Below are 26,849 nucleotides of genomic sequence, written 5' to 3' on the forward strand. Positions count from 1 at the left end.
TCTTTTTTTCTTCTGTCATCATCATTGCCGGTGCCATTTTCCCCATTCTCCTTCTCTCTGCTGCATGTGGGGCTCAGAGGAAGGAGAGCTAATCCAGATGGAGGCAAAGCTTTTGTGAGTACATGCATATAGGCAGCCTCTAAATATTGCAAACATCAACAGTCTAGTAACTCGGACTCTGCGTGCTCTTGGAGCTCCAGACTCCACCTCTGACCCGACCTCGAAACACTGGGGGCTGAATTTTGTTTCCTGTAGAAAAGGGCCACCGTTTGTAAGAAGGTGCATCCTCGTCTTGAGACACCCAGGGTGGAAAGAAGAGCTAGCCCCTGACGATGTCCTCATTGCTGTAGAAATGAAAGTGCCTGCAGACCAGGTCATGGAGCAGAATGCCCAGGGATCAGATGGTGGCTGGCTGGCCATGGCAGCAGCTGAAGAGGATCCACTCCGGTGGGCTGCACTCCTATGGGACTCCTATGGCGTTCCTATGGGACGCAGGTGCAGCTCATCAGGCGATGCTGCTCCCTCTCCCTGCCAGCCAGCTCCCGTTCCACAGCAGCCAGCCCCTGCCCCGCCAAAAAGCAACTTGGCTGCAGCCGGCTGAAGGAGTATTCCCCCTCCATCCCTCCCTCCCTCCCTCCCTGTTCCCCCTCTGCCAGCAAAGGGGGAACCTCCCCTGCCCGGCTGGGCCCCGGCTTTGGGCTCACCTGACATCTAGGTGTAGAACATGTCCTGGAGGATCGTGCCGCACCTGAAGTCGATGAGCTTCGCCTTGCCCGTGCCCAGGTCCACAAGGACGTTCTTGTTATGAATAGAAAATTGTATTTTTTTTAAGTTTCAGAGTTTAAAAAAAAAACAAAAAAAAAAAACAAGTCAGACCGGGTCAGACTCCTTTGGTTTCGCTGCCAAAGAAAAAGTTTCTAATTACCCGTTAATGGCCGATGATTAACTATTGTTCCTCTGATGTTGGTCCTTTGCCAAAAAGATACCAAGGGAAACCCTCCAGGGTAAAGAGAATGGGCAGTGACACCAGAGACAACATGCAAATGAGAAATGCATTGCACCCCGGGTTTTTACAGTTTTACAGTTTTTACAAGAAAAACCCCTAAAATCACGAGCCAGCAAGTGACTTAAGTGACGTCTAAGAATGGGAGCATAGTCCCGTACCTGCTTGGACCTTTTGTTTCTCATCCTAACCTGAAAAGATACTGATTAAGAAGACATCCCGGAGTGTTAAACAAACAAGTCAAGGACTCCACGACTCTCCCGTGAGGACAGAGTCCCCAGCTCTGTCTGCAGACCAGCGGACAAAGCTGCATCATCCTCCTTCTTCGTGCCATGCCTGGGAGCAACGGCGGTGTGGGTGCAACCCATCGATTGCTCCCCACCTGAGCTGATTCTTCTTAATAAAGGCATTAAAAAGGAGAAAGATCTCCTGCCCATTTATTTCAGCTTGGGGACTCGTCCGGGATAGCCACGCCTGAAGAGGACACCAGGACTGGGACGGCCGCCCACCCTGGACCTGCAGGACAGCTGGCTATCGGGACCAGAGAAGATCGGCTTGGGACAGTGACACGGAGCAGCGCCGGATTGGTGAGAATATCCGGCGGTGGGAGAGGGAGGCGAGCGAGTGTGTGTGAGTGAGACGAGGGCCGGCAGCTCGGCCCCTTGAAGCGAGTGAGGACCCCTCAGTACCGCGGTTCCGCACCCCCGTGAGGGGGCCAGACGGGAACAGGGGAAAGCGAGTGGAATTGGTGATTGAGGCGCCTCCAGAGGGGTAAAGAGGACCGCCCTCCGGGCGTGCGGAGGAAATACTTTGTGAGTGGCACGCACCCCAAAGGCTCTGATACAGGTCCTAACGAAGGAAGTTAGGCGATTTAGGATATCAGGCAGTTTGGCCCTGACAAAGGAGGTCAGGCACCCCTCAGAAGCCAGGGTTTCGAGGTTTGACTGTTTGAGCCTTGGCAAAGGAGGCCAAGGTCTCTCTAAGTCCTGGCGAAGGAGGTCAGGCAAACCTCAGAGGTCAGGACCTCGAGGATGTTTTTTTGTATTTTGATTGTTTGTTGAGTCTTGGCAAGAGAAGGCCAAGGTCTTAACAAAGTCCTGACGAAAAGGGTCAGTGAAATTGGAGTTTTGGCAGGAGGTCGAGACTTCTTAAATAATTAAGACTTCTTAAATATTTCCTTTAGAGAAAAAAAGACATCTTTGTGATTTGTTTAGAGGCAGAAAAATATGGGAGGGTGCGGTAGTAAAAAAAGTGGCCAAAGATTGAAGAATATACCTCCCCACAGTCCCCTAGGTGAACTATTAGAGAAATGGGACTTTATAGAAGGCACAGAAGGATTAGATAAAGTTAAGATGATTCATTACTGTTCAGAAGTGTGGCCAGAATTAGAAGTGCAAGGAGGATGGCCATGGTGTGGGACGAAAGACAAGTGGATGTGTCAACAGCTGAGTAACTATCTGACGGCTCGAGATACTGATCCTGAGGAATTATTGTATGTAGCTTGTTGGTTGAATGCTATAAAGAATGAAGGAGTGCAAATTTGTAAAGTGCAGAGCAAGAAAGAAGGGAATGAAAGAGGAGATGCTGGAATTAAAGAAATTGGTAAAAGGTGGGACCCCCTAGACTACTTGCCTCCTGATGCCCCTCCACCTTATAACCCTCTCCTTCGAGCACCTCAAATAGCAGATCCAGTTCTTCTCCCGGCTGCCATGGGGGCCATTCCCTCACCACCCCCTTTGACTCCTTTAGCTGCTTCGGCACCACCACTAATACCTACTACACCTGCTGCATGCTCCACCCCTTCTCCAGCTCCACCTAATATGCACCCAAGCTCTTCTCCCCCTCCTACTGCAGTCCCTCCACCTCCTCCTAACTGGGACACAAATTCCTCCTTATCTAGTAACCCCTTATCACCAGGTACAGCCATTAGCCTACAGCAAGTCCAAGCTAATGCTAATACCCCTCAAATGCTAAATATATTATTTTCCCCAGAAGAGTCCCGAATGATTAGGGCCGCAAGCATAAGAGTTTGGGAAAAAGATAACCGTCCAGGGCCCCAAGTGCCATCAGGAGAAGAAAAATTGCCACTAGTGGATCCCAATTGGAATCCTAACCAGGAGGAAGGGAGGAAGGCCATGATGGAGTACAGGTCCTTGATAATTCGAGGGATAAGAGAATCAATTCCCAAAGGAACTAATACAAAACTGGCATTTGAAGGTATACAGGAGAAAGATGAAACTCCGGCCACTTGGCTTAATCGCCTGAGGCGGAACTTTCAATTGTACTCCAAAACAGACCTGGACACCAGCGAAGGTGAAATGCTACTAAAAGTCCAATTTGTTACTAAATCTTGGCCTGATATACGGAGAAAACTGGAAAAGATAGAGGATTGGCAAGAAAAAGATATTAACGAGTTATTGAGGGAAGCATTGAAAGTGTATTTAAGGGGGGAAGAAGAAAAAGCGAAGGCCAAAGCTAAGATCATGCTTGCTATAGCCAGAGAAAGTGTGGGAGCAAACAACTCTTTCCTACAGTACGAGGCCACAAAAGAGTGGGGGGGTCCACCACCAGGAGCAGGCAAGGATACGGCAGTACTGTCAGGGGCAGGAGGCATGGAGAGGCCTCGAGTCCCTTTGAGTGAAAGCTGCTGCTATTACTGTGGAGCAACTGGACCCCCCTCAGACTGTTTAGCCTAAAGTTGTGAAATCTTTGCTAGCTGATCAAGATAGCAAAGGAAGCAGCTTTAAGACCAGAAGATCTGGTAAAAGTTTTTTTAAGCAGAAACCACACCCGAGAAGGGAAAAAGAAAAAAAGAACTCATATTTTGTGAAATTTAAAGTTACATCAAGGGATATGGGGGAGTGGTTAATATCTGACGGACGGGTGTTGCTAAACAAAGCACTTGCTGGGATGGTGCTAACAGAACTACAGAAACTAACCCACTGGGGAGTCCAAGGACTATGTGATTATTTCCTAAGAAATAACCTGTGCATAAGCGTATATGACCTAGCAAAAAACAATTATAAAAGAGTGTTTAACTTGCCAAAAAGTGAACCAGAATAGAATAGTGAATACCATAGACTCAGACCGAGGTCCACATTTTGTGGCCCAAACATTGCAAATTATAATTGAAGCTTCAGGAATAAAATGGAGATTACGCTCCGTAGCACCCCTAGAGTTCTGGGAGGGTGGAGCAAATGAACAAAACTCTCAAAAATGAATTGGCTAAAGTGTTTGCCCCTAGCGCTCTTGCGCATCAGAACAAGACCCCGGTCTGATATAGGGATTTCACCCTATGAAATAATGTTCGGATTGCCATTCTTGTTAACACCCTATAGCACAGGAGACTATCTGGAAGGAGAAGAAGCTACAAGGAAATATTTAGAAGTAATTGGAAGAACCCTAGAAGGACTTAGAAAGAGAGGATACCTCCCCCAAACCTCCCCTCTTGATACAAAAGCACATGACATCAACCCAGGAGATTGGGTTTTAATAAAATCCTGGAATTATAGACCATTAATGCCTAAATTTGAAGGCCCCTTTCAGGTACTCCTCATCACTAATTCGGCTGTGCGAACCAGAGAAAAAGGTTGGACCCACATCACGAGAATTAAAGGACCAGTCCCACCCCCGAGCATGGGACAAAATTCTTCAGTGTCTCCCTCTGGTATTGGACCAGATTCCACACCACCCTCACACTCTAACTCAGGACAGGATTCAACTGCATCAGGAGTTAATTCAGCTGAATATACTATTATAAAAGGACCAAATGACTTAAAATTGACATTCAAAAAGACTGATGAACTGCATAAGAAAAAAGTTTAGAATCATAACATGTCTTGAAGTGTTTTAAGATATTTGTAAAAGTTAAAAATTGTTAATAAGTAATTCTGGTTAAGTCGTCCCAACTTAGTACTAAAGACCCCAGGTTAATCTTCTCCAGAGTGCTCCCCTAGGAGAGACCAAATTAGCACGGACAGATCAAGAGAGGTTTAACCAGAGGAGCAAGAGACTCTAAAGAGCTTGGAGACTTCTTCTCAGTAAAATCCTCAAGAGGCAAGGCCAGGTGGGCACGCTGTGCATGATGACCCATACCGGACTCTTGGGAAGGGTAATAGTGCTGGCTCTGATTGCTAGTGGTGCTCTGGAGAGCCCAGGAGAGCTGTGCAATGAGTACTACCAACCTTTCTATGAGAAAGAAGTAAGCTCCTTGCTGAGAGTCCACAACAATTGTGTTAACCTCTCCCAATTGATCTTTTATCAAGAGAATAAAAAAATATATTGGATGACCCGGAACACTGCCACCTTTAGGCAGCCACTCCTGGGAGAGCACCCTGTAGGAGAAACCTGGTGGTGCTTTGAATGTGATGCTACTGAAGCAAACCTGGTAAATCTGATAAAAAGAAAAAGTATTTCTAAATATTGGGAGGGCACGACAAAAATTAATATCTTTCAGGAAACCCATAAACACCTGTTTTGGGTCAATGGTACCACAACATCCACTGAATTGCCAAGAGGCTGGTCTAGTGGTGGCATCATTAGAATTCTAAAACAAACTGTCTTTATATTACACAAAGAATCTGGATCAAGTTTAAGAGTTCCTATATATGAGGATTTGAGAAAAACAAAACTGAAGAAACAATATATGTTAAACAAAATTTTGAAGCTACAATCAGAATTAGAAGTAATATCTAATCAGACCGCATTAGCTCTTAATCATATTAATGACCAACTCAACCAAACCAAAACAGTAGTTTATCAAATCAAATTAATTGTAGCAGTCATTAGAAACACTTTAAACGAAATAAAAAAAATTGCATATTTAGGAAATCAAAGGACTCTTACACTTGATTCCAGTTGGTGGGATAATCTATGGATTTTCAAAAAAAGTTGGAAAACTATAACCTTCACTGTGGGCACACTTGTTAGTCTGTTCTTATTTCCATGTTTAACAAAAATAGTGACATCTGCTGTACAGAATAACTTAAGGATCTCTAAAGGAATTAACCTGAAAAAACCAAAAAGGGTAATGAAGTTTAGTAAATATGATCACCTCAGTGCTGAGGAAAAGTATAATCAATATAAAAAATATAGGAAATTCTATGTTAATGAGCCAAAAATTATAAGTTGATGCAAGCTTAAGCTTAAGCCTGATCAAAGAAAAAAAGGGGGGAGCTGTTATGAATAGAAAATTGTATTTTTTTTAGTTTCAGAGTTAAAAAAAAGCAAGTCAAACCTGTCAGACTTCTTTAGGTGTGCTGCCAAAGAAAAGCCCTTAATCACCCGTTAATGGCCGGTGATTAACTGATTGTTTCCCTGATGCTGGCCACTTGCCAAAAAAAGACACCAGGACAGACCCCTCCAAGGTAAAGAAAATAGGAGTGACATCGGAGCCAGTATGCAAATAAGAAATGCAGTGCACCTTGGGTTTTTACAGTTTTACAGTTTTTACAAGAAAAACCCCTAAAATCACCAGCCAGCAAGTGACTTAAGTGACGTCTAAAGATGGGAGCATAGTCCCGTACCTGCTTGGACCTTTTTGTTTCTCACTCTAACCTGAAAAGAAACTGATTAAAGAGATCCCCCGGGTTTTTAAACAAACAAACCAAGGACTCCACGACTCTCCCGTGAGGACAGAGTCCCCAGTTCTGTCTGCAGACCAGCGGACAAAGCTGCATCATCCTCCTTCTTCGTGCCACGCCTGGGAGCAACGGCGGCGAGGGTGCAACCCGTCGATTTCTCCACACCTGAGCTGATTCTTCTTAATAAAGGCATTAAAAAGGAGAAAGATCTCCTGCCCATTTATTTCAGTAGCAGCGGACCTGGTCTTTAGAAGCTATTACTGCATATGCACTAGAAACTCCTTCTGCAACACCCTTAGTTACTGCTTGGGCCACTGTATCTTCAGTGGACAAGTGGCGTGTGCAGCTTTCCAGCATTTGCTCTATGGTAGGTTCTGTGTCTAAGTGTAAGGCTCTCAGAATTGCTTTACATTTTTCATTTGAATTACTCGTGGCAAGTTTACACAACAGTTCTTTTCTTGCCTCTGTGCTCTCTATCTGTTTTTCCAGAGCATCCTTAATTCTATCCACATATTTGGTAAAGCTTTCATCTATTCCTTGTTTGATAGTGGAAAAATATTGGGTAGGGGTAGGGTCATCAGGGGTAAGGAGTAAGGAGGTTTTTGCTGCTATAGCCACGTCTTGTAATGTTGCCTTAGGTAAAGTATCAGCTTGGTCAGAGGGCTTTTGCAAATCCCCTTCACCAGCCAGCTGTTCGAGTGTAAAATTTGACTTATCAGCATCTGCAGTGTAGTTATCTGATAATGTTTTTAATTGCTTTTTCCAATGCCTTTCCCAAAGCATGTACTCGGCGGGAGAAAGGAGGCACTGGGCAATATTTTTAATATCGTGGGGTACCAAAACATATGCTGAGAACGTAGCCTCTAGGAAATTTCTAAAAATATGTGAACTTCTACCATGTTCTGTGGCTGTATTTCTTAACTGCACAAGTTCTTTATTTGTAATAGGTTCCCATGTCTTTCTAGTAGTGGCACCTCCTCTTTTTCCCTTCTTATAATCTACTGGAAAGGCAGTAATTCTCTGAGCTAATTGCCACTCCCCTGCCTGTGTGGCTTCCATTTTTATTATTGCCCAAGGATCAACATATTCTATTTCCAAATCAGAATCGCTGTCACTGCTGTCATCAGATGACGAGAAGTGAGAGCTATCAGGCCTTGCCTTATGTTTCTTATGGCTGGCTGGAGCAACATTTGGCAGAGGTGCATGTGTCTGTGGAGAGTGTAAGGCAGCACATGGCAGAACGTGGCTACAGGGAGGCAGCAGGGCTGGAGTGGCCATGCAATGCGTGATACAGCAGGCACAGGACTGGGGGGCGTGGGGAGGGGGGGCAGAACTGAAGGAAGTCTGGGGGGTCCCGACCGGGGGCTGCGGAGCGTGGGTATGGGGGCAGGGGAGGTGCGGGATGGAGGAGGCGGCGGGACTGGAAGAGGGTGCGGCGGATACAGGGTGGCTTGGGTCTGGGGCCGATACGCGGGCAGGCACGATTCCGGCGGCAGGCGAAAGCGCGATGGTGGGGGGGGCGCGGATACGCAGGCAGGCTGATCCCCTGCAGCAGCCTGGATGATGCCGGGGGCAGGGAAAGACACGATGGTAGCGGGGGGGGCGAGGGTGGGGGAGGGAGTGGGGGCGGGCATGGCAGGGGCAGGAGGGACGGCAAAGGGGGTGGGGGGGGCCCAGTAGGGTCGGGGGGAGCAGGGGGAGGGGTGGGGTTTGGGTCGGTCCTGGCGGGAACTGGCGCAGATGCTCTCGGAGATAACACAGAGCAAGGAGGCACGCAGGATGTGGCTCCCGAGGGGCAGGCAGGGGGGAAGAGGGGGTGGGCAGGGGCCATGGGCGCCCTAGGGTCGGGGGGTTGCGGCGCAGATGGCAGGACGCTTGGATCCAGAGGAGTACTGGAATCCATGGTGGAGGGGGTGTTATCTCCTCGATTAGCATTTGAAATAGGCGCTTCTGTTGAGTCAGATAAGAACTTCCCCTTTCGTTCAACAGAAGTTAGCCCTGAAGTTACTATCTTTTTGTTAGTTTTTTCTACAGCTTTAGTGATAGCGTGAAATATAGGTAAAAACCGGGTTACAGAAAAGTCTTGGTTAGTTTGAAACTTATATATCGTGGTCCCAATTGTATCCCAAAAGGAGTCTAAGGTAATAGTCTGTGTATTAGTGTTTGGGAAGTGGCAGAGAATCCACTTTATAAATTTTTTCAGGTTAGTTTTTGAAAGGTTACCTTTAGAAAAAGAAAAGTTGTTAGAAGATAGGATTTCTAGGATTAGGGAATATAAATCTCTCTCGTTCTGGGATGGCTTAAACGTACTAAGCTTTGATCCCATTTTTCAGTTCCCGCCAGCAGAAAAAAGAGAAAAAAAAAAGAAAAAAACCCAAAAAAAAAGGACCCAAGGAAAAATATTTTGTGCGCAAGAAAGGCTGTGTTAAACTTACACTTTTCAGCCTGTTGTGGGTCAAAGTTCTGCTGGGGGTTGTCTGCTTATCAGCCTCCATGAACAAGTGTTCAGGTGTCGGGGTGCGGGTCGGCTGACCTCCTGTCCAGAAGAGTCCTTCTATAACGGAGAGCTTCTCCTTCCAGGATTTCTGGCGCGGAGGCAGTGACAATTTCACGAAGAAATGCTGCTCCTCTGAAATGCCAGGTCCGGCATTCAGTTCCGCGGCCAGGATATCACGGCGGTTCAGATGTCGGCCCAGGGGCCCCTCGCTGTTCGGGCGTCCGCTATGTTCAGTGCACCATCTATGGCTGGGCTATTACCCTCAGGGCAGAAGCCCAGCGGGGAATGCCGGCCGGCCAGGATAGCTCAGCGGAGGGCCAGGATAGCTCAGCGGGGGGCTCAGGCAACCCAGGCAGGCTATAGTGATTTGCAGTCAGCTCTTTAGTGATTTCAGCTCTTTTAGCTTGCCTGGTGCCGTCGGTACCGCCGCCGCAGCAGACGCAGAGAGAGAGGGAGAAGCGCTGTATGGGTTCCGCAGGGTTCTTTTATTCGGGTCTCCGCGAAGGGTCCAGTGACAGCTCTTCTCTCCCGAAGTGGGCAGAGTTAGGGGATTTATACCTTACAGGGGTTTTGAAAACTGTCCAATAGTAAGGGTCAGGGGAAAAGTGACCTATGGATATACAGGGAGATAACAGGGTCCGGAAAGGCGGAAGAGAGGGGTTTCTAAAGCCTTAGTCATGCTACTCTTTGGCATTTCCTAGCTCAGGCTTCTGATCGCCAGGGAGGCCGTGCAGGCCCTGTGCCTGCTACAATAAACATTTTCCTGGTGTCCAACCAAATTCTCCTCTCTTCCAACGAAATTTAGTCATAGTTATCTCTTGCTTCCTCCTGTTCTGAACATCTGCAGGAGAAGGTTGGGGGTGGACCCCTCCTCTCCCTTTCTTGCTTGGCATGACACCTTTAACTGGTTTTTTATTTCCAAATATTAATTATCAATATTGATTACTGTTTCAATTTTGTCAGCATGAATCATATCTATTTATCCATTGTTCTCTGCTATCTTGTCCTCATCTTTCCACAATTCCTGTGCCTATTCAAGTCCAGCCTGGGACCGTGCACGCATTTGCTTTAGTTCTGTAGTGATTTATGCCCAGCCATCCTGCCAACCACACCCATTTCAATGTTGCAACAACCTAACTCTGGGCTGCAGTATGTGAATCACACTCTGCTGTGTGAGATGGCAGAGCACCAGAGCAGGCACTGAAGAAGGGGCATTCAGTACATTAGTGAAGTGAGTGCTGGAACCTGGGCTAGCTCTTAGAACTCCGGCACTACGGCAGGAGTCGGGAACTGCCTCGCTATGGGGATTTACCAGAGGCAGAGCCTTTAGTGCCACTTGCTCTCCAGTGCCAGACACAAGCCACGACAGGGACGAAGCACAGGAGAAAGGAGGAGGCGTCCCGTCTTCAGGTTCCACAAGGAACAGTTTAGTCCACGCGAAGAGAACAGGATGAAAAGCCCCTAGCTGTACTGCCCAAGGGGTTTTGTACACATACAAGTCATGGGGCGGATGCAAACAATGAACCAATAGGGAATCCTCAGGAGAGGAGTGAGGGGATTACATCAAGTGTCTGGGGCCAATTGGGGTAGGAGGGTGGAGAGGATGGGTCACAAGGGCCAATGGGGCTCCCAGGAGTAGGGGAATTCCAAAGGGGAGTTGCAGTCAGGGATTGGCCCAAAGGTTTGGGAACCAAGGGGCTGGGTTGCCTTGACAGGCAGGGAAAGAGCTGGAACAAGGGGTGGGGAAGTGCACGAGGGACAGTTTGGAGGGAGGGTAAAACCCACAGGTAAACCAACTCAGGAAAAACATGGGGGATAACAGAGCCCTTAAACAACACTTAAAATGAAATCAATAAAATAAATTTGAACTGCAACAATCAAGAGCATCTTGAGGGACGCAGCCTGACCAGCAATGTCAGCAGGCAAAAGAAAGGTTTTGCTGAGCAATGGCCCTTTGATGAAGCAAAACATTGACAATCAGGGCAGTCCATTCATGCAGACGGGCGCACACTCTGGGGGTACAGCTGAGGCCATGAGGTCACAGCAGGGCTCTGGGGTCACAGCAGGCTGAGCTCTCAGCAGGCCCTGAGGTCACAGAGGTGCCAGAGGTGACAGAGCCCCATGGTGGCACAGCAGCACAAGGAGCCAGCACTCAGTCCCTGAGCACAACTGTTGCGGCAGCAGCAGCGGTGGCAGCAGCGGTGCTGACGTTGGGACAGCGGTGTCGGGACAGCGGTGGCAGCAAGAGCTGCGGGACTGGCGGAGGACAAGGCACCATGGCCCTTGCTCTGCGCCTCCTACTCCTGCTGCTCCTGGCCGTGGCCCTGCCTGCCAGGGCTGCCCAGGCTGCTCCGCTGCAAGCGTGGCGAGCAGGTGAGCCGGCAGCCTGGCTGCCATTTCCCGGGACAGCGCTCCCTGTTCCCTGGGAAGTGCTGGGGATGGTTTTGCCCAGGGCTTTTGGGAGGGTTTCCTCTGTGGGAGGGAGAGAGACCCCACGGGCCCTGGGCTACTCCAGCCACCCCTCCAGAGATGTTGCAAAGGGCCTGCAAAGAGGTTGGAGAGTGACCAGGAGCCAGCCCAGAGCTCCCCAGGCCCCTCTGCAGCTTTGGCCATGTCCATTCACATCTGGCTCCCACAGCCTTACCCAACACCCCTGCATTGCCCAGTTCTCTGTGGCAGAAGGGGATCCCAGCATGCCACAGATATGGTTCTGATCTCCGCTCCCTTTTAGACTGGAATCGTGACATGGGTTCTCAGGAAATCCTGATGAATGATGGTTTGAAGTTCCTGGAGGATGCTGGAGGCAAGTTTTCATTCTGCCTTTCCTTAGTGAATAATCAGGGTCAGTGCAACAGAAGCTCACTTATAAACCATTTCCCTTAATATAATCTTAAGATTAAAAGAATCTGGAAATCTTGCCCTGCTCCCTTCTGGAGGCCTGCGGGCTCCCACAGGATCACTGTCAGTGGGAGGAAGGAGCATTTAGCTTTCAATCTTCCTCCCGTGTGCTGTGCCAGTGTGTCCTTCCGTGTGCTCTGTGCAGTCACAGAGAAGAGCAGAGAGGGAAGGGGCCGGGCCCAGGGCTGTGCCCCGGGGCTGAGCCTTGTGGGCAGCCTGAGGATCTCCTGCAGTGCCACAGGAGCTCTTCTGTCCTGCCTTTCTTTGCAGCTGAACCTGCCGGTGAAGGTCCCACATCCAGGACTGAGGCTCTGGGAGATGCTGAGGGTAGGTCAAGGCCTTTCCCCTGGGAGAGCTGCCAGCTCAGAGCCCAAAGCTGGGCCAGGGAGGCAGCGCTGCAGGTGCCAGCACAGAACCATGCACGTGTGTGCCCGCGCCCTGCACGATCCCCTCACCGCTGCTGCGGCTCAGTGGTGCCCGTGCAGATCAGCAGAGATGGCAGAAGCTTCTGTGGCTGTTGAGTTACAGGTGTGTCTGCGGGGAGGACTTCTCAAGCTCCAGGGTTGGATGCTTGGCCCCAACCCAGCTCCCATGGCAGGGGTGAGTAGTGTGTCCCTGCTGACCCCACAGGCTGAGCCCCGCTTTTGTGGGATCCATTCCTGGGAAATGGAAGTATTTTTCTCTAAGTTCTTCTGACAGGGAAGATCCAAGACACAAGAGACAAGATATCCCTGGAACCACCCACACAGATGAAGCAAGAGCTGATGAAAATGCGGCAGGGAGGACAAGGTGGGTGCATTTCCCTCGTGCTTCCCGTGGAACTCAGCAGCCGGGGGCTTTGGCTGCACATCTGGACACGCTGTGCCCGGCACAGCGGGAAGGGATCCATGGCAGCCTCACTGCCCCGCTGCTGCTTTCACGCCCTGCAGGGCTGTTTCCCAGCCCGCCTGGCTGCAGCTTCTGCCCAGCCTCTGCCGGAAGGCATTTGGCATCAGCTGACAGGAAGCCCAAACTGTAACACACCCTGAGATCCCCCACTATATCCAGCCCTGCAGATTAGGAAAAGGGTGGCTGTTTGGAGGTGGAAGTGCTCTCATCATGCCACTCTCACCTGGCCATTTTCCTGCTCCGTAAATTTCACAAATATTACCTCTGATGCCACCGCCCAAGTGGGGAACAGCTCCATCTGATGCAGCTGTCTCACTTCCTTTATCAAGAGATAGACATAGAGCTTCAGTGGAAGTTGGCATTTCCTGAAGGAAGCACTCCATCTTTGGTGCCAGCCCCAGCTGCAGGAAAGAAGGCAATGCCAGACATGGGCACAGGCACAGCAGGTAATTGCTGTGCCGGGCTCAGCCCTGGCCGGGGCTGTGTGGCAGCAGCTCTTCCCCCAGGGCCTGCCCTTGCCTGGCCCAACAGCAGCCAAAGCTGGAGGTGCCTCGGCTTCCAGGCCTCTGGAGCTGGTTCAGAGCCCCGGGGAAATGGGACTGGTGCAGCAACGTCCCTGGCGCTGCAGCTGCTGCGGAGCTGGCCCTGAGTGCCCAGAGGCCCAAGGCACAGGAGCAGCCCCGAGCGGGAGCCCTGCCGCCAGCCCAGGGCCAGAGCCAGCCCTGGCACACAATGGAAACAGTTCTCATCTAGGTTTGCTTCCAGACTGGGATGCTGGGAATGATTCTGCATTAGCCTGGCGCTCTGAAGTTGTGAAGCCCTCCGAGCATTCTGCAGGTATGTTCTCACTGTCCCACCAAGGCGAAATGTTTGACTGACTGGTCAGGACCAGGTGACAGAAGCTTCTGTGGCTGTTGTTTTACAGCCATGTCTGAAGGGACAACTCCACCAACTCCTACCTTGGATGCTGCACAAAAGCCCAGCTCCCATGGCAGGGGTGAGTAGTGTGTCCCTGCTGACCCCTCAGGCTGAGCCTTGCTTTTGTGGGATCCATTCCTGGGAAATGGAACTACTTTCTCTTAAGGTCCTACGACAGGAGAGACGAAAGACATGGCAGGCAAGAAATTCCAGGACCCATTAGAAATCATGTGGCAAATGCTGAAGGAACGTCTGCAAAGAAGGCAAGGTGGGTGCATTTCCCTCATTCTTCCCCTGGGACTCAGCAGCTGGGGAAGACTTTGGCTGCACATCTGGACACGCCGTGCCGGGCACAGCTGGAAGGGATCCATGGCAGCCTCACTGCCCCGCTGCTGCTTTCACGCCCTGCAGGGCTGTTTCCCAGCCTGGCCTGGCTGCAGCTTCTGCCCAGCCTCTGCAGGAAGGCATTTGGCATCAGCTGACAGACAGCCCAAACTGGACCAACGGACATGCCCACCCTCAGATCCCCTGCAATTTCCTGGTGTCCAGGCAGATCAGATGTTGGGGCTGTTTGAGGAAGGAAGCAGCCATGGGTTGTCCCAAAATCCTGGGTGTTTTCTGATCCTTATCCATTCCTTTCACAAGTGATGCCTCCTGAAATTGTCCCCTTCCCCATTCCCAGTGAGGAATGTTTCCATCTGATCCAGCGTCTCTTTTCCATTTTCCAGAAATGAAAGGAGAGCCTGTGCAGATGGAAGCATTTCCCAGAGGAAGTAGTGGTTCCGTGCCAGCCTCTGCTGCAGGAAGGGAGGCCATGCCAGGCACAGACACAGGAGGTAATTGCTGTGCCTCTGGGCCTGAGCCCTGCTGAGGCTTGAGCTGCCCTCTCTGCTGCTTGGCAGTGCGGGCACAGCCTGGACTAGAGCTGCGCAGCCCAGGGGAATTATCCCCAGCAGGCTCAGGGCACTCGGGTCCTGAGCAGTCCTGCTGGGGTCCCTCCATGGGAGACATGTCCTGAAACCTGGCAGTGACTGCACGGGGTGCCCACGGTGGGGAAAGGACAGAGAGGGAGAGCAAGGCTCCAGTGTGTCCTGAGAGGGCCTGGCTGTTTGCCCTTGGGATCTGGGGGGTGTCCCCACAGAAGGAGGGCAGGAGGGACAGAGGGAGGTAGGGAGGCATAGCTGTGGCACTGCCTGCTGCAGTCTGCCCCAGGGCTTTAGGGAGGATTTCCTCTGTGTCTGAGGGAGAGAGCCCCAGGGCCCTGTGCTGCTCCAACCACCCCTCCCTGGGATGTTGCTGAGGGCAGGGAAAGAGTGTGGAGAGTGACCAGGAGCCAGCCCAGAGCTCCCCAGGCCCCTGTACACCTTTGGCCATGTCTATTCACATCTGCCTCCCACGGCCTTAGCCGACCCCCTTGCAGTGCCCAGTTCTCTGTGGCAGAAGGGGATCCCAGCACACTCTGGAAAGTGTTTTCATCTGTGCTCCGTTCTAGATGAGGTTGCTGGGAAGGCTTCTCCATCAGCTTGGATGAATAAAGTTTTGAAGCCCTTGGAGCCTCCTGCAGGTATGTTCTCAGTGTGCCACCAAGGAAGAATTGTAGACAAGCGGGCAGGAACCAGGTGACAGAAGCTTCTGTGGCTGTTGTGTTACAGATGTGTCTACAGGGAGGACTTCTCCAGCTTCTCCAGCTCCTACTTTGGATGCTATACGCAAGCCCAGCTCCCATCACAGTGGTGAGTAGTGTGTCCCTGCTGACCTCAAAGGCTGAGCCTTGCTTTTGTAGGATCCATTCCTGGGAAATGGAAATATTTTTCTCTAAGGTACTCCAACAGGGAAAGTCCAAGATACAACAGATAAGATGTCCCTGCAAACTTCCAAACAGATGAGGCAAGAGCTGAAGGAACCCCTGCAGACAAGAGAAGGTGGGTGCATTTCTCTCATGCTTCCCCTGGGACTCAGCAGCCGGGGGCTTTGGCTGCACATCTGGACACGCCGTGCCTGGCACAGCGGGAAGGGATCCATGGCAGCCTCACTGCCCCGCTGCTGCTTTCACGCCCTGCAGGGCTGTTTCCCAGCCTGGCCTGGCTGCAGCTTCTGCCCAGCCTCTGCCGGAAGGCATTTGGCATCAGCTGACAGGCAGCCCAAACTGTAACACACCCTGAGATCCCCCACTATATCCAGCCCTGCAGATTAGGAAAAGGGTGTCTGTTTGGAGGTGGAAGTGCTCACATCATGCCACTGTAATCTGGCCATTTTCCTGCTCCATAAATTTCACAAATATTACCTCTGATGCCACCGCCCAAGTGGGGAACAGCTCCATCTGATGCAGCTGTCTCCCTTCTTTTGTCAAGAGATGGACATAGTGCTTCAGTGGAAGTTGGCATTTCTTGAAGGAAGCACTCTATCTTCGGTGCCAGCCCGTGCTGCAGGAAAGAAGGCAATGCCAGACACGGGCACAGGCACAGCAGGTAATTGCTGTGCCAGGCTCAGCCCTGGCCGGGGCTGTGTGGCAGCAGCTCTTCCCCCAGGGCCTGCCCTTGCCCAGCCCGGCAGCAGCCAAAGCTGGAGGCACCTGGGCTTCCAGGCCTCTGGAGCTGGTTCAGAGCCCCGGGGAAACGGGACTGGTGCAGCAACGTCCCTGGCGCTGCAGCTGCTGCGGAGCTGGCCCTGAGTGCCCAGAGGCCCAAGGCACAGGAGCAGCCCCGAGCGGGAGCCCTGCCGCCAGCCCAGGGCCAGAGCCAGCCCTGGCACACAATGGAAACAGTTCTCATCTTGGTTTGCTTCCAGACTGGGATGCTGGGAATGATTCTGCATTAGCCTGGCGCTCTGAAGTTGTGCAGCCCTCCGAGCATTCTGCAGGTATGTTCTCACTATCCCAACAAGGCGTAATGTTTGACTGACTGGTCAGGACCAGGTGACAGAAGCTTCTGTGGCTGTTGTGTTACAGATGTGTCTGCAGGGACGACTTCACCAACTCCTACCTTGGATGCTGCACAAAAGCCCACCTCCCATCACAGGAGTGAGTAGTGTGTCCCTGCTGACCCCAAAGGCTGAGCCTTGCTTTTGTGGGGTCCATTCCTGGGAAATGGAACTACTTTCTCTTAAGGTCCTACGACAGGAGAGACCAAAGACATGGCAGGCAAGAAATTCCAGGACCCATTAGAAATCATGTGGCAAATGCTGAAGGAATGTCTGCAGAGAAGACAAGGTGGGTGCATTTCCCTCATTCTTCCCCTGGGTCTCAGCAGCTGGGGAAGACTTTGGCTGCACATCTAGACACGCCGTGCCTGGCACAGCTGGAAGGGATCCATGGCAGCCTCGCTGCCCCGCTGCTGCTTTCACGCCCTGCAGGGCTGTTTCCCAGCCTGGCCTGGCTGCAGCTTCTGCCCAGCCTCTGCAGGAAGGCATTTGGCATCAGATGACAGACAGCCCCAATTGCATCACAGTCCATGGCCACCCTCAGATCCCCTGCAATTTCCTGATGTCCAGGCAGATCAGATGTTGGGGCTGTTTGAGGAAGGAAGCAGCCTTGGGTTGTCCCAAAATCCTGCGTGTTTTCTGATCCTTATCCATTCCTTTCACAAGTGATGTCGCACATTCCCCATTCCCAGTGAGGAATGTTTCCATCTAATCCAGCGTCTCTTTTCCATTTTCCAGAAATGAAAGGAGAGCCTGTGCAGAAGGAAACATTTCCCGGAGGAAGCAGTGGTTCCGTGCCAGCCTCTGCTGCAGGAAGGGAGGCCATGCCAGGCACAGACACAGGAGGTAATTGCTGTGCCTCTGGGCCTGAGCCCTGCTGAGGCTTGAGCTGCCCTCTCTGCTGCTTGGCAGTGCGGGCACAGCCTGGACTAGAGCGGCACAGCCCAGGGGAATTATCCCGAGCAGGCTCAGGGCACTCGGGTCCTAAGCAGTCCTGCTGGGGTCCCTCCATGGGAGACATGTCCTGAAACCTGGCAGTGACTGCACGGGGTGCCCACGGTGGGGAAAGGACAGAGAGGGAGAGCAAGGCTCCAGTGTGTCCTGAGAGGGCCTGGCTGTTTGCCGTTGGGATCTGGGAGCTGTCCCAGCTGAAGGAGGGCAGGAGGGAGTGTAGGAGGGAGGGATAGCTGTGGCACTGCCTGCTGCAGTTTTCCCCAGGGCTTTAGGGAGGATTCTCTGTGAGTTTGAGGGAGAGAGCCCCAGGGCCCTGGGCTACTCTAGCCACCCCTCCCTGAGATGTTGCTGAGGGCAGGGAAAGAGTGTGGAGAGTGATCAGGAGCCAGCCGAGAGCTCCCCAGGCCCCTAAGAACCTTTGGCCATGTCCATTCACATCTGGGTCCCATAGCCTTACCCGACCCCCTGGCAGTGCCCTTTTCCCTGTAGCATTAGGGGATCCCAGCATGCCACAGATATGGTTCTGATCTCCGCTCCCTTTTAGACTGGAATCGTGACATGGGTTTTCAGGAAGTCCTGATGAAGGATGGTTTGAAGTTCCTGGGGAATGCTGGAGGCAAGTTTTCATTCTGCCTTTCCTTAGTGAATAATCAGGATCAATGCAACAAAAGCTCATTTATAAACCATTTCCCTTAACATTATGTAAGGGCCGAAGGATTCTGAGAATCTTTCCCTGCTCCCTTCTGGAGCCCTGAGGGATCCCACAGGATCGCTGTCAGTGGGAGGAAGGAGTATTGATCTTTCAGTCCTCCTCCCGTGTGCTGTGCCAGTGTGTCCTTCCGTGTGCTCTGTGCAGTCACAGAGAAGATCAGAGAGGGAAGGGGCCGGGCCCAGGGCTGTGCCTCGGGGCTGAGCCTTGTGGGCAGCCTGAGGATCTCCTGCAGTGCCACAGGAGCTCTTCTGTCCTGCCTTTCTTTGCAGCTGAACCTGCCGGTGAAGGTCCCACATCCAGGACTGAGGGTCTGGGAGATGCTGAGGGTAGGTCAAGGCCTTTCCCCTGGGAGAGCTGCCAGCTCAGAGCCCAAAGCTGGGCCAGGGAGGCAGCGCTGCAGGTGCCAGCACAGAACCACGCACGTGTGTGCCCGCGCCCTGCACGATCTCCTCACCGCTGCTGCGGCTCAATGGTGCCCGTGCAGATCAGCAGAGATGGCAGAAGCTTCTGTGGCTGTTGAGTTACAGGTGTGTCTGCAGGGAGGACTTCTCAAGCTCCAGGGTTGGATGCTTGGCCCCAACCCAGCTCCCATGGCAGGGGTGAGTAGTGTGTCCCTGCTGACCCCACAGGCTGAGCCCCGCTTTTGTGGGATCCATTCCTGGGAAATGGAACTACTTTCTCTTAAGGTCCTCCAAAAGGAAAGACCCAAGTTTTTGCAGCCAAAAAGTCTCATGACTCAGATGAATTCCTGAGACAAACACAGAAGGAAGCACCTGGAGGACAAGGTGGGTGCCTTTCCCTCATGCTTCCCCTGGGACTCAGCAGCCGGGGGCTTTGGCTGCACATCTGGCCACGCCGTGCCCGGCACAGCGGGAAGGGATCCATGGCAGCCTCGCTGCCCCGCTGCTGCTTTCACGCCCTGCAGGGCTGTTTCCCAGCCTGGCCTGGCTGCAATTCCTCCCCAGCCTCTGCAGGATGGAATTTGGCATCAGCTGATAGGGTGCCCCAACTGTACCGTGGGCCTGAGATCCCCTGCCATTTCCCAGTCTCTGAGAAGATCAGGCGGTGCAGCTGTTTGCACAAGGGAGTGCACTGGCCCAGCCCCAATTACCTGGGCTTTTTCCTGATCTTTACCTTTGACTTAGACAAGCATTGCCTCATGAAGGTGCCACCTCTCCAGTGGGGAATATTTCCATTTGATCCAGTTGTCCCTTTTTTCCTTTTTCAAGTGATGGACCAAAAGGCTGTTCAGGAGGAGGAACACTCAGGGAGAAGCAGTGGCTCATTGGCAACCCCTGCTGCAGGAAGGAAGGCGATGCCAGACACGGGCACAGGCACAGCAGGTAATTGCTGTGCCAGGCTCAGCCCTGGCCGGGGCTGTGTGGCAGCAGCTCTTCCCCCAGGGCCTGCCCTTGCCTGGCCCGGCAGCAGCCAAAGCTGGAGGCACCTGGGCTTCCAGGCCTCTGGAGCAGGTTCAGAGCCCCGGGGAAATGGGACTGGTGCAGCAAGGTCCCTGGCGCTGCAGCTGCTGCGGAGCTGGCCCTGAGTGCCCAGAGGCCCAAGGCACAGGAGCAGCCCCGAGCGGGAGCCCTGCCGCCAGCCCAGGGCCAGAGCCAGCCCTGGCTCCCGACTGGGCAGGGGCTGCGCTGGGTCCTGACAGGGCCTGAGCCTGTCCCCTGGGGCTGGGGGAGCTGTCACGGGGCAGGGAGGGCCAGGGGTGGCAGTGGCTGCTCAGGGATGGCTTTGGCCTGTGTCCCTGGCAGCAGCCACTGCCCAAGCAGCTGCGCTGCCCCCGGGCTCTCCTCCCGGCCTGCTGGGCTTTGTTGGCTGGCACAGCCTGTGCCAAGGGCCGGCAAGGTGCCGGCAGGCCCCAGCTCTGGGGGAAACAGAGAACGTCCTGCCCGTATCCACCATGCTGCCAGCTCAGCAGTGCAGCACAGCACGGGCTCACGCTCCCCATCGCTCCCACAGATGCAGCCAGCACCACAAGACCTGTTACCGATGCCCAGGATGGCCTCAGATGGGGTTTCTGTCAGGGAACAGTCTGCTGGCTAGGGTTACTGGCAGGCGTCCTTTATTTGGAGCTTGTCTTCATGTTCTGCTGCTTTGGAATCTGGTATTCTTGGAACAGAGAACAGTGAGTGTTTGTGCTCTCCAACAGCGTCTTTTAGAAGTCTAATTTGGACAGGGAACATTTCCATTGAGACTGCAGTGGGGTTATGGCCAATCCATGATTGTCCAAATAACTCTGCTGAGGGTTCTGCTGCTGCCCAGTGCTTCCATTGGCCTCTCAATTGCTGGGCCTTGTCCTGGGGGCCCCGCTGGGGCTGCTGCCAGTGCTGGCTCCCACTGAGGCTGCCTGGCCAAGAGCAGCCCCAGGGGCACGGGGCAGAGGCAGAGGGAGGTGGGGAGGAGAAAGAGCAGGGCCGAGGTTGCCCTTGAAAGGCAGAGGCGCTCTGGGGCCCACTCCTGGCCAGGGACCCTGCCCAGAGCCGTGCCCTGCTGGCCGGGGCCTTGAGGGGCAGCTGTCCAGCTCTGCCCAGCTGTGCCAGCAGCTCCAGCCGTGCTGGGGAGCCTTGCCAGCTCTGGGCCCTGCTGTGCACGAGGGTCCCTGTGTGCCACTGGCAGCTGGGGCCTCAGCCACCTCCTCTCTGCACAGGAGCACCTCGGGACAGAGTTGGCAGACGGTGGCTGCACCTCACACCCAGACAGTGTGAGCAGCCCCTCCAGCAGCAGGAACGGCCTGGACAGCCCTCTCAAGTGTTCTGTGAAGAGGACCCCAGAACAACCGTCAACAAGGAAGCCTCTTATTGCCCCGTAGATCCCACTGCCACCTGCTCTCCCCATGGGCCTCCCCAAGCTGCCTTCATTCCTTTTTTTCTCTCTGTCTGTCCCATCCCAGCCATCCCAAATTACTCTAGAGACCCCAGGACCAGCCCAGCAACCTCCAGCCCCTCCTCAGACCAACACATCCCTCCCTCTGCCCCTGAGCCCTTGCCCGCTAAGCAACACTGAAGGTGACACCCCACCCCTCCACCCCCCGCTTGCAGGGTAGGCAATGGCCCATTCCTCTGTTCAAATAAAGAGATGGATTTGTGTCCTAGTTTGAAAGCAAAACCAGTGAGAGGCTCCAAGTGAGAAATACAATTTATTAGGAAAAGGGAAAAAAAAACAAAATACATGCAATAATACAAAAGAAAAACCACTGACAGGGTCAGAATACAGCCTGACACCCTGCTACTTAGGGTGGTGGTAGCAGTCCAGCTGAAATGGATTTGTGGTAGTGGTGATCCTGTAGAAACAATCTGGTAGCTCTCATCCTCTGGAAAAGCAGTGGGTAAGGGCAGCAGTTCCTCTGGGAATCCAGTGGAAAGACTGCTTGTTGTGTCCCAAAACCCAGATTATATCCAGCTGGGGATGCTTAGCTCCTCCCCCATGGGCAGAGCATCTCACAGTGGGCTGATATCATTCTGCCTCATGCTGTGGGTCCTTGATTAGCCATGAAAGAGAAATGGCTCTGGGAGGGAGTTATCTCTGAGTCATGTGGCAAGACATTGATGGGCCCATTAACAGGAGATAAGGAAGAAACAATGCCCCTCCTGGTTTCAGCAGCTCTTCAGGATGGCATTAGAATACATCTTTACACTGCAACCCAGGACAAGCGGTCACCCCAGTGTCCAGGTGGCAGCAGCAGCAAAGCCCACCCAGCACTAGCACTGACTGAGCTCCATGCCCAGGAGGAGCCGTGGATGCCCACGGTGTGGGCAGGCAGAAGCCAGGCTGGGGCTGCTGTTAAAATGGAGGTTTTGGGGGGTTCAATTAAGTTAGCAATATGGACTAAGCATTTAAATTTTAAATTGTAGAATTATGTGTTGAATTTTACCCTTCTACTTAAGAAACCTCTGCCATGGTACAAAGGGCATAGGAAAATGCAAATTTCTGAAGCTTCTTGCTATGAAGGACAATACCAGTGTCATAAATAGGGCAGGAGATCTTTCTCCTTTTTAATGCCTTTATTAAAAACATTCAGCTCACGTTGGGGAGAAAGGACAGGTCACCCGCACCCCACTGCTCCCAGGAGTGGCACAGAGGAGGAGGATGATGCAGCTGTGTCCGCTGGTATGCAGGCAGAGCTGGGGCTTCCATCCTCGAGGGAGTAGTGGGAATTCCGCTTTTTTGGTCTAACATTCCAGGTCCTCTTTCTAGATGACATCCTTTCAGGTTAGGATGAGGAGTAAAAAGGATCTTAGCAGATACTAAGGATTAAGTTCCTCACCTTTAGACCTTACTTAGGTTTCTTAATTTTATGTCGGCTCATTGTTTTTAGGGGTTTTTTCCTGGAAAATTGCAAAATTTGGTGAAATGCATTCTCATCTGCATACTAGCTCTGATGTCCCCCCCCCCCCACCCTGCTACCTGCAGGCTCTGGGGAAGCAGCAGGGGGACAATTGCGCTTGATTTCTAACCATTAACAGGTAATTGAAGAAAAACTATTAACAAGAGGTGATTGCAACATGAAGCTATCAACAACAAATAGTCAACATTTCAACTCACAACAACTGGCCCAACTTGTTTAACTTTGCAGCCTTAAAAAAAATGGATAATTTGTTGGGGCGAACACCCCAGGTGTGGAGACACGAGACTTGACTCCATTTCAGAAGGCTGATTTATTATATATTCTATTAAAATACTACATTAAAACTATACTAAAAGAACAGAGAGGAAAAAATGACCAGAAGGCTACAAAGAAGAAGAATAGAATGGAATGCATAACAAAAATCTTGTGACTGCTCACAGGCTCAACACAGTTGGCTGTGATTGGTCATCAAGTGAAAACAATCCACATGGACCAATGGAAGATGCACCTCTTGCATTCCACAGCAGCAGATAGTTATTGTTTACATTTCTTTCCTGAGGCCCTCAGCTCCTCAGGAGGGGAAAAATCCTAGGAAAGGATTTTTAATAAAATATCATAGCTACAGATAACTGTTTTACTCATAACACCAGGAGAAGACCAGGGAATGCAGGAAGCCTAGACTAAGGAGCTCCTCTGTCTCCAAGCTGATCCAAACCAACAGACGTACTCAGATAAGCACCAGGGGACCACAGTGCACGCACAAAGGAGAAAAGTTCAAAAGTTCAGTCATGACCAAGACCACAGCCTTCGGCCTCAGAGACCACCAAAGACCCCAGTGTGACCACCACAGGAAACAACGCGTGCCCAGAAGGGCGTGGATCTCATCGCCATGTGAGGGGAGGACAGGCGGGGCCAGGGGTTGAATGTGCATGAAGAGATTGTGTAATGCATTGCATATGGAACATGTTTGTGAACAAAGATGTGGCTCGGACCAGGGCTCGGGGCACAAGTTTTCACAAGAGCCATCTCACTTGTGCCAGGCCCTGACACGCATCCCCACTTCATAACTACATCAGGTTGTGGAGTGTCGCTATAGGACATGAAATAAAGCAACGCAGACACGCATCTCTCCAAGGTAGAAAAGGGGGCAGTTAAATTTCTGACTCGAACATTTACAGATTTCCAAATGTGAGAGTGGATTGGAGGGTGAAAGTGCCACCTCTCCAATGACACTGGACAAACCAACAGTCCATCAAATTTCTCCTCCTGCAGAAAAGAATGCATAACAATACGTTATTTGCATAAAGTGTGTGAGAAAGTTTGTTACAAGAATGTAAACATCAGAAGGCTGAGAAGAACTTGTCCTAGGGTGAGGTTATGATGCTTGCATCCCCAGTCGTGTGTTCTGTTAATGCTGGATATTACGTACTGTGCCTTCACGACTGGCCCTGAAGAGCAAGGTTTGTTTTGGTTTGTTATCAGCCTGCTCCCCCACAGCTGGCAGGACAGACAGACGGCGCAGTACATAGTGCAGCTTTTGCATTTTGCTTTGCTTTCTGTTGCTTGCTTTGCTCTTGCTTCTGCTGTGCTCCCGCTTTGCTTTTGCTTTTTGGCTTCTGCTTGTTAGTTAGTTTAGCTAAGCAGTCCAAATTTTTCCCTGGACTGTTTTTCCTTTCCCTTTTTGGAACCACTCACACCTGCTCCAGACTGGGACCTGGGAAACATTGAGAGTTTGCATCCTCTGGCTGCAGCAGCTATCCCCAGTGCCGGATGGAGCAACAAGAGAGCCACCACTGCCAGGAAAGACTTTCTGAATTTGTCATCCTTTTCAGATGGGTGAAAGCATTGTCATCTGCTATTGTTCATTTTGTGTGCTGGGGGTGTTTTGCCTGTCAAATAAACAGGTTCTTTCCACTTCTCTCCAAGGAATCCTTCCCGAACCGCTGGGGGGAAGGGGCCATGTGGGGTTGCTTTCTGGGGGGCCCCATTGGAGGTTTTCTCCCAGATTTACCCGAATCCAGGACAGAACATTAAAAACCAGGGCGACAGTGGAGTCTATTTATTCTGCATATGGCTTCACTGTGACCAGTGGTGGGGCCCCGAGGGGATGGGGCAGCCCATGCTGAGCGTCCCTGGGCTGAGGGACATTTCCTTCCGTGGGATCATCTGGGCCCAGACCTCCTCCAGTGCCGTGCCCAGGAAAAGAGGGAAGCCATCAAGAGTATCTCCAGGGACACAGCCTGACCAGCAATGTCAGCAGGCAAAACAAAGCTCCTCCCTAATTAACACACACTTGATAGGACCTAATTGATGGGCCATCACCAATGCAGGGTGCTGCACAGGGTCTGCTGCTCTCAGCGAGGGCGGAAGGGAAGGGAAGGGAAGGGAAGGGAAGGGAAGGGAAGGGAAGGGAAGGGAAGGGAAGGGAAGGGAAGGGAAGGGAAGGGAAGGGAAGGGAAGGGAAGGGAAGGGAAGGGAAGGGAAGGGAAGGGAAGGGAAGGGAAGGGAAGGGAAGGGAAGGGAAGGGAAGGGAAGGGAAGGGAAGGGAAGGGAAGGGAAGGGCTGTGTGGCCTCGGGGTCCGACAGGGCTGGTGAGCAGCCCCAGAGACACAACAACCCAGGTCCAACCATGCTTGTTTTCCAGGTCAAAACACTCGGCGTAGCTGGCCTGGACTTCCCTGTAGGGCACGTGGGGGCTTTGGAGTCCCCAGTAAGGTGCACGAGGGGCTGGGGTCCCTCATGGCACACCCAGGGATATTTTAGGTTTCCTCTGAGGCATGGAGGGCACTGGGGTCCACTTCAAGTCATGCAAGGGATTTGGAATCCTGTGTGAGGCATGCAGAGGGTTTGGGATCTCTCCCAAGGTGTGCAGGGTGCTGGGATCTCTCCTGAGGCACATGTCACGGTTCTGGGGTCTCATTTCACATGTAGAAAGGGCTGTGGACTCTCGTAAGCGTGCAGGTGCTTTGTGTCCCTCCTGCTGTACACAGTGGGGCCGGAGTGTCTGCTGAGGCACGCAGGGGACGGGGACCTCCGGCAGTCCCTCCCGGGCCTGTGCGGCTCGGGGCTGCCGCGGCCCAGGGCCAGCCGCCGTGCCGGGATGGCGGTGGCGAGGCGCCGAGGCGGAGCTGCCCCGCCGGGTCACGCTGCACCGGCACGGCACGGGCGGTGCTGAGCGCCGGGCAGTCGGCACCACCAGCCCAGGGGCCACAGCCCCGGCCCTGCCTCTTTTGGGGCCGGGCACAGACAGCCCCGTGGGACGGGCACCACTCAGCGCCCGAGGGGACGGAACAGATGCCAGAGGAGCACCAGGAGCCCTGTACAGGGCCCTGGCGTTGCCCGCCCGGCTCCCCCGGGCCTGTGGCCATCCCGGGCAGCAGGGGCTCGCTCTGGGCCGTGCTCTCCCCAGCCAGCTAGGCTCCGGGCCAGCACCCGGCTCCTGCCACTGCCCTGAGAATGCTGAGGGGCTTTCGGGGCAGAACTGAACTTGACAGGGACAGAATTCATAGGAGACTTGTTCTGGCCTTTTACAAGGTTAACTGAGAAACAACTTAAAATCCCAGGCTAAATCGTCTGCTTTAACGCGTGGGGATTCCTTCAAGACCCTTCCTAACTCCCGTGGTGCCGGGCTGGGCCGCGTCCCAGCGAGCATCAACACCCAGCAGCTCAATGGATGCAGCACGGCTGGCACCAGGGAATTGAGTCAGTATCCCTACAGCTGCCTGCTCTGCCTGCACGGCTGTCACACAACAGCAATGTTCCAGAAGGAACAGGCATTTTTACATCCTCAAGACCGTGTGATCTTTGGTCCTGGCGGTGGATCAGAGAGAAAAGCGAAATGTGACAGACTAAACTTGACTCTAGGAGAGGGATGCCTCAGCAGAGGGTCTGGGGACCTGTGGTGCCAGCCAGTGGCCTGGCACTCGGACACAGCAGGAAGACCCCAGACTATCACACTTCACCTGGGAGGGTAGAAAAGCTCAGGAGGTCTTTGTTCAAGGTCCTCCAGAGGCACCAGCTGAAGCTGCCACAGTTCCACCTTGATAAAATTGTTTAAAAAGATCCAGAGGTCTGACACTCTGCTGTGGAGGACATTCCACAGGTCATATTTGCCCAATTTT

General features: G+C 52.5%; 1 protein-coding gene across 1 annotated transcript; it reads left to right on the plus strand.

The window, feature by feature from the left end:
- The first annotated feature begins 11,382 nt into the window (after positions 1–11,382).
- Positions 11,383–21,852, plus strand: LOC135291676 (uncharacterized). The gene is made up of 25 exons (XM_064405935.1): positions 11,383–11,455; positions 11,814–11,885; positions 12,251–12,307; positions 12,509–12,580; positions 12,680–12,769; positions 13,198–13,314; positions 13,622–13,705; positions 13,794–13,865; positions 13,953–14,054; positions 14,515–14,622; positions 15,279–15,350; positions 15,439–15,519; positions 15,607–15,708; positions 16,138–16,254; positions 16,574–16,645; positions 16,734–16,805; positions 16,893–16,994; positions 17,444–17,551; positions 18,204–18,275; positions 18,641–18,697; positions 18,899–18,970; positions 19,058–19,156; positions 19,601–19,714; positions 20,343–20,508; positions 21,031–21,852. Exons 2-25 carry the CDS (start codon positions 11,828–11,830, stop codon positions 21,086–21,088), a joined length of 2,124 nt encoding a protein of 707 aa, XP_064262005.1. The 5' UTR covers positions 11,383–11,455; positions 11,814–11,827; the 3' UTR covers positions 21,089–21,852.
- Positions 21,853–26,849: the final 4,997 nt, after the last annotated feature.

The sequence above is a fragment of the Passer domesticus genome, unplaced genomic scaffold (genome assembly GCF_036417665.1).
Source record: "Passer domesticus isolate bPasDom1 unplaced genomic scaffold, bPasDom1.hap1 HAP1_SCAFFOLD_102, whole genome shotgun sequence".
Lineage (NCBI taxonomy): Eukaryota > Metazoa > Chordata > Aves > Passeriformes > Passeridae > Passer > Passer domesticus.

What these genes read in the sequence shown, in the direction of transcription:
- LOC135291676 (XM_064405935.1), top strand. Translation starts at nt 11,828, where the DNA reads ATGGGTTCTCAGGAAATCCTGATGAATGATGGTTTGAAGTTCCTGGAG. An exon ending in GCCCTTGGAGCCTCCTGCAG is followed by an intron (nt 15,351 to 15,438) that starts GTATGTTCTCAG and finishes GTTGTGTTACAG; the next exon opens with ATGTGTCTACAGGGAGGACT. An exon ending in TATTCTTGGAACAGAGAACA is followed by an intron (nt 20,509 to 21,030) that starts GTGAGTGTTTGT and finishes CTCTCTGCACAG; the next exon opens with GAGCACCTCGGGACAGAGTT.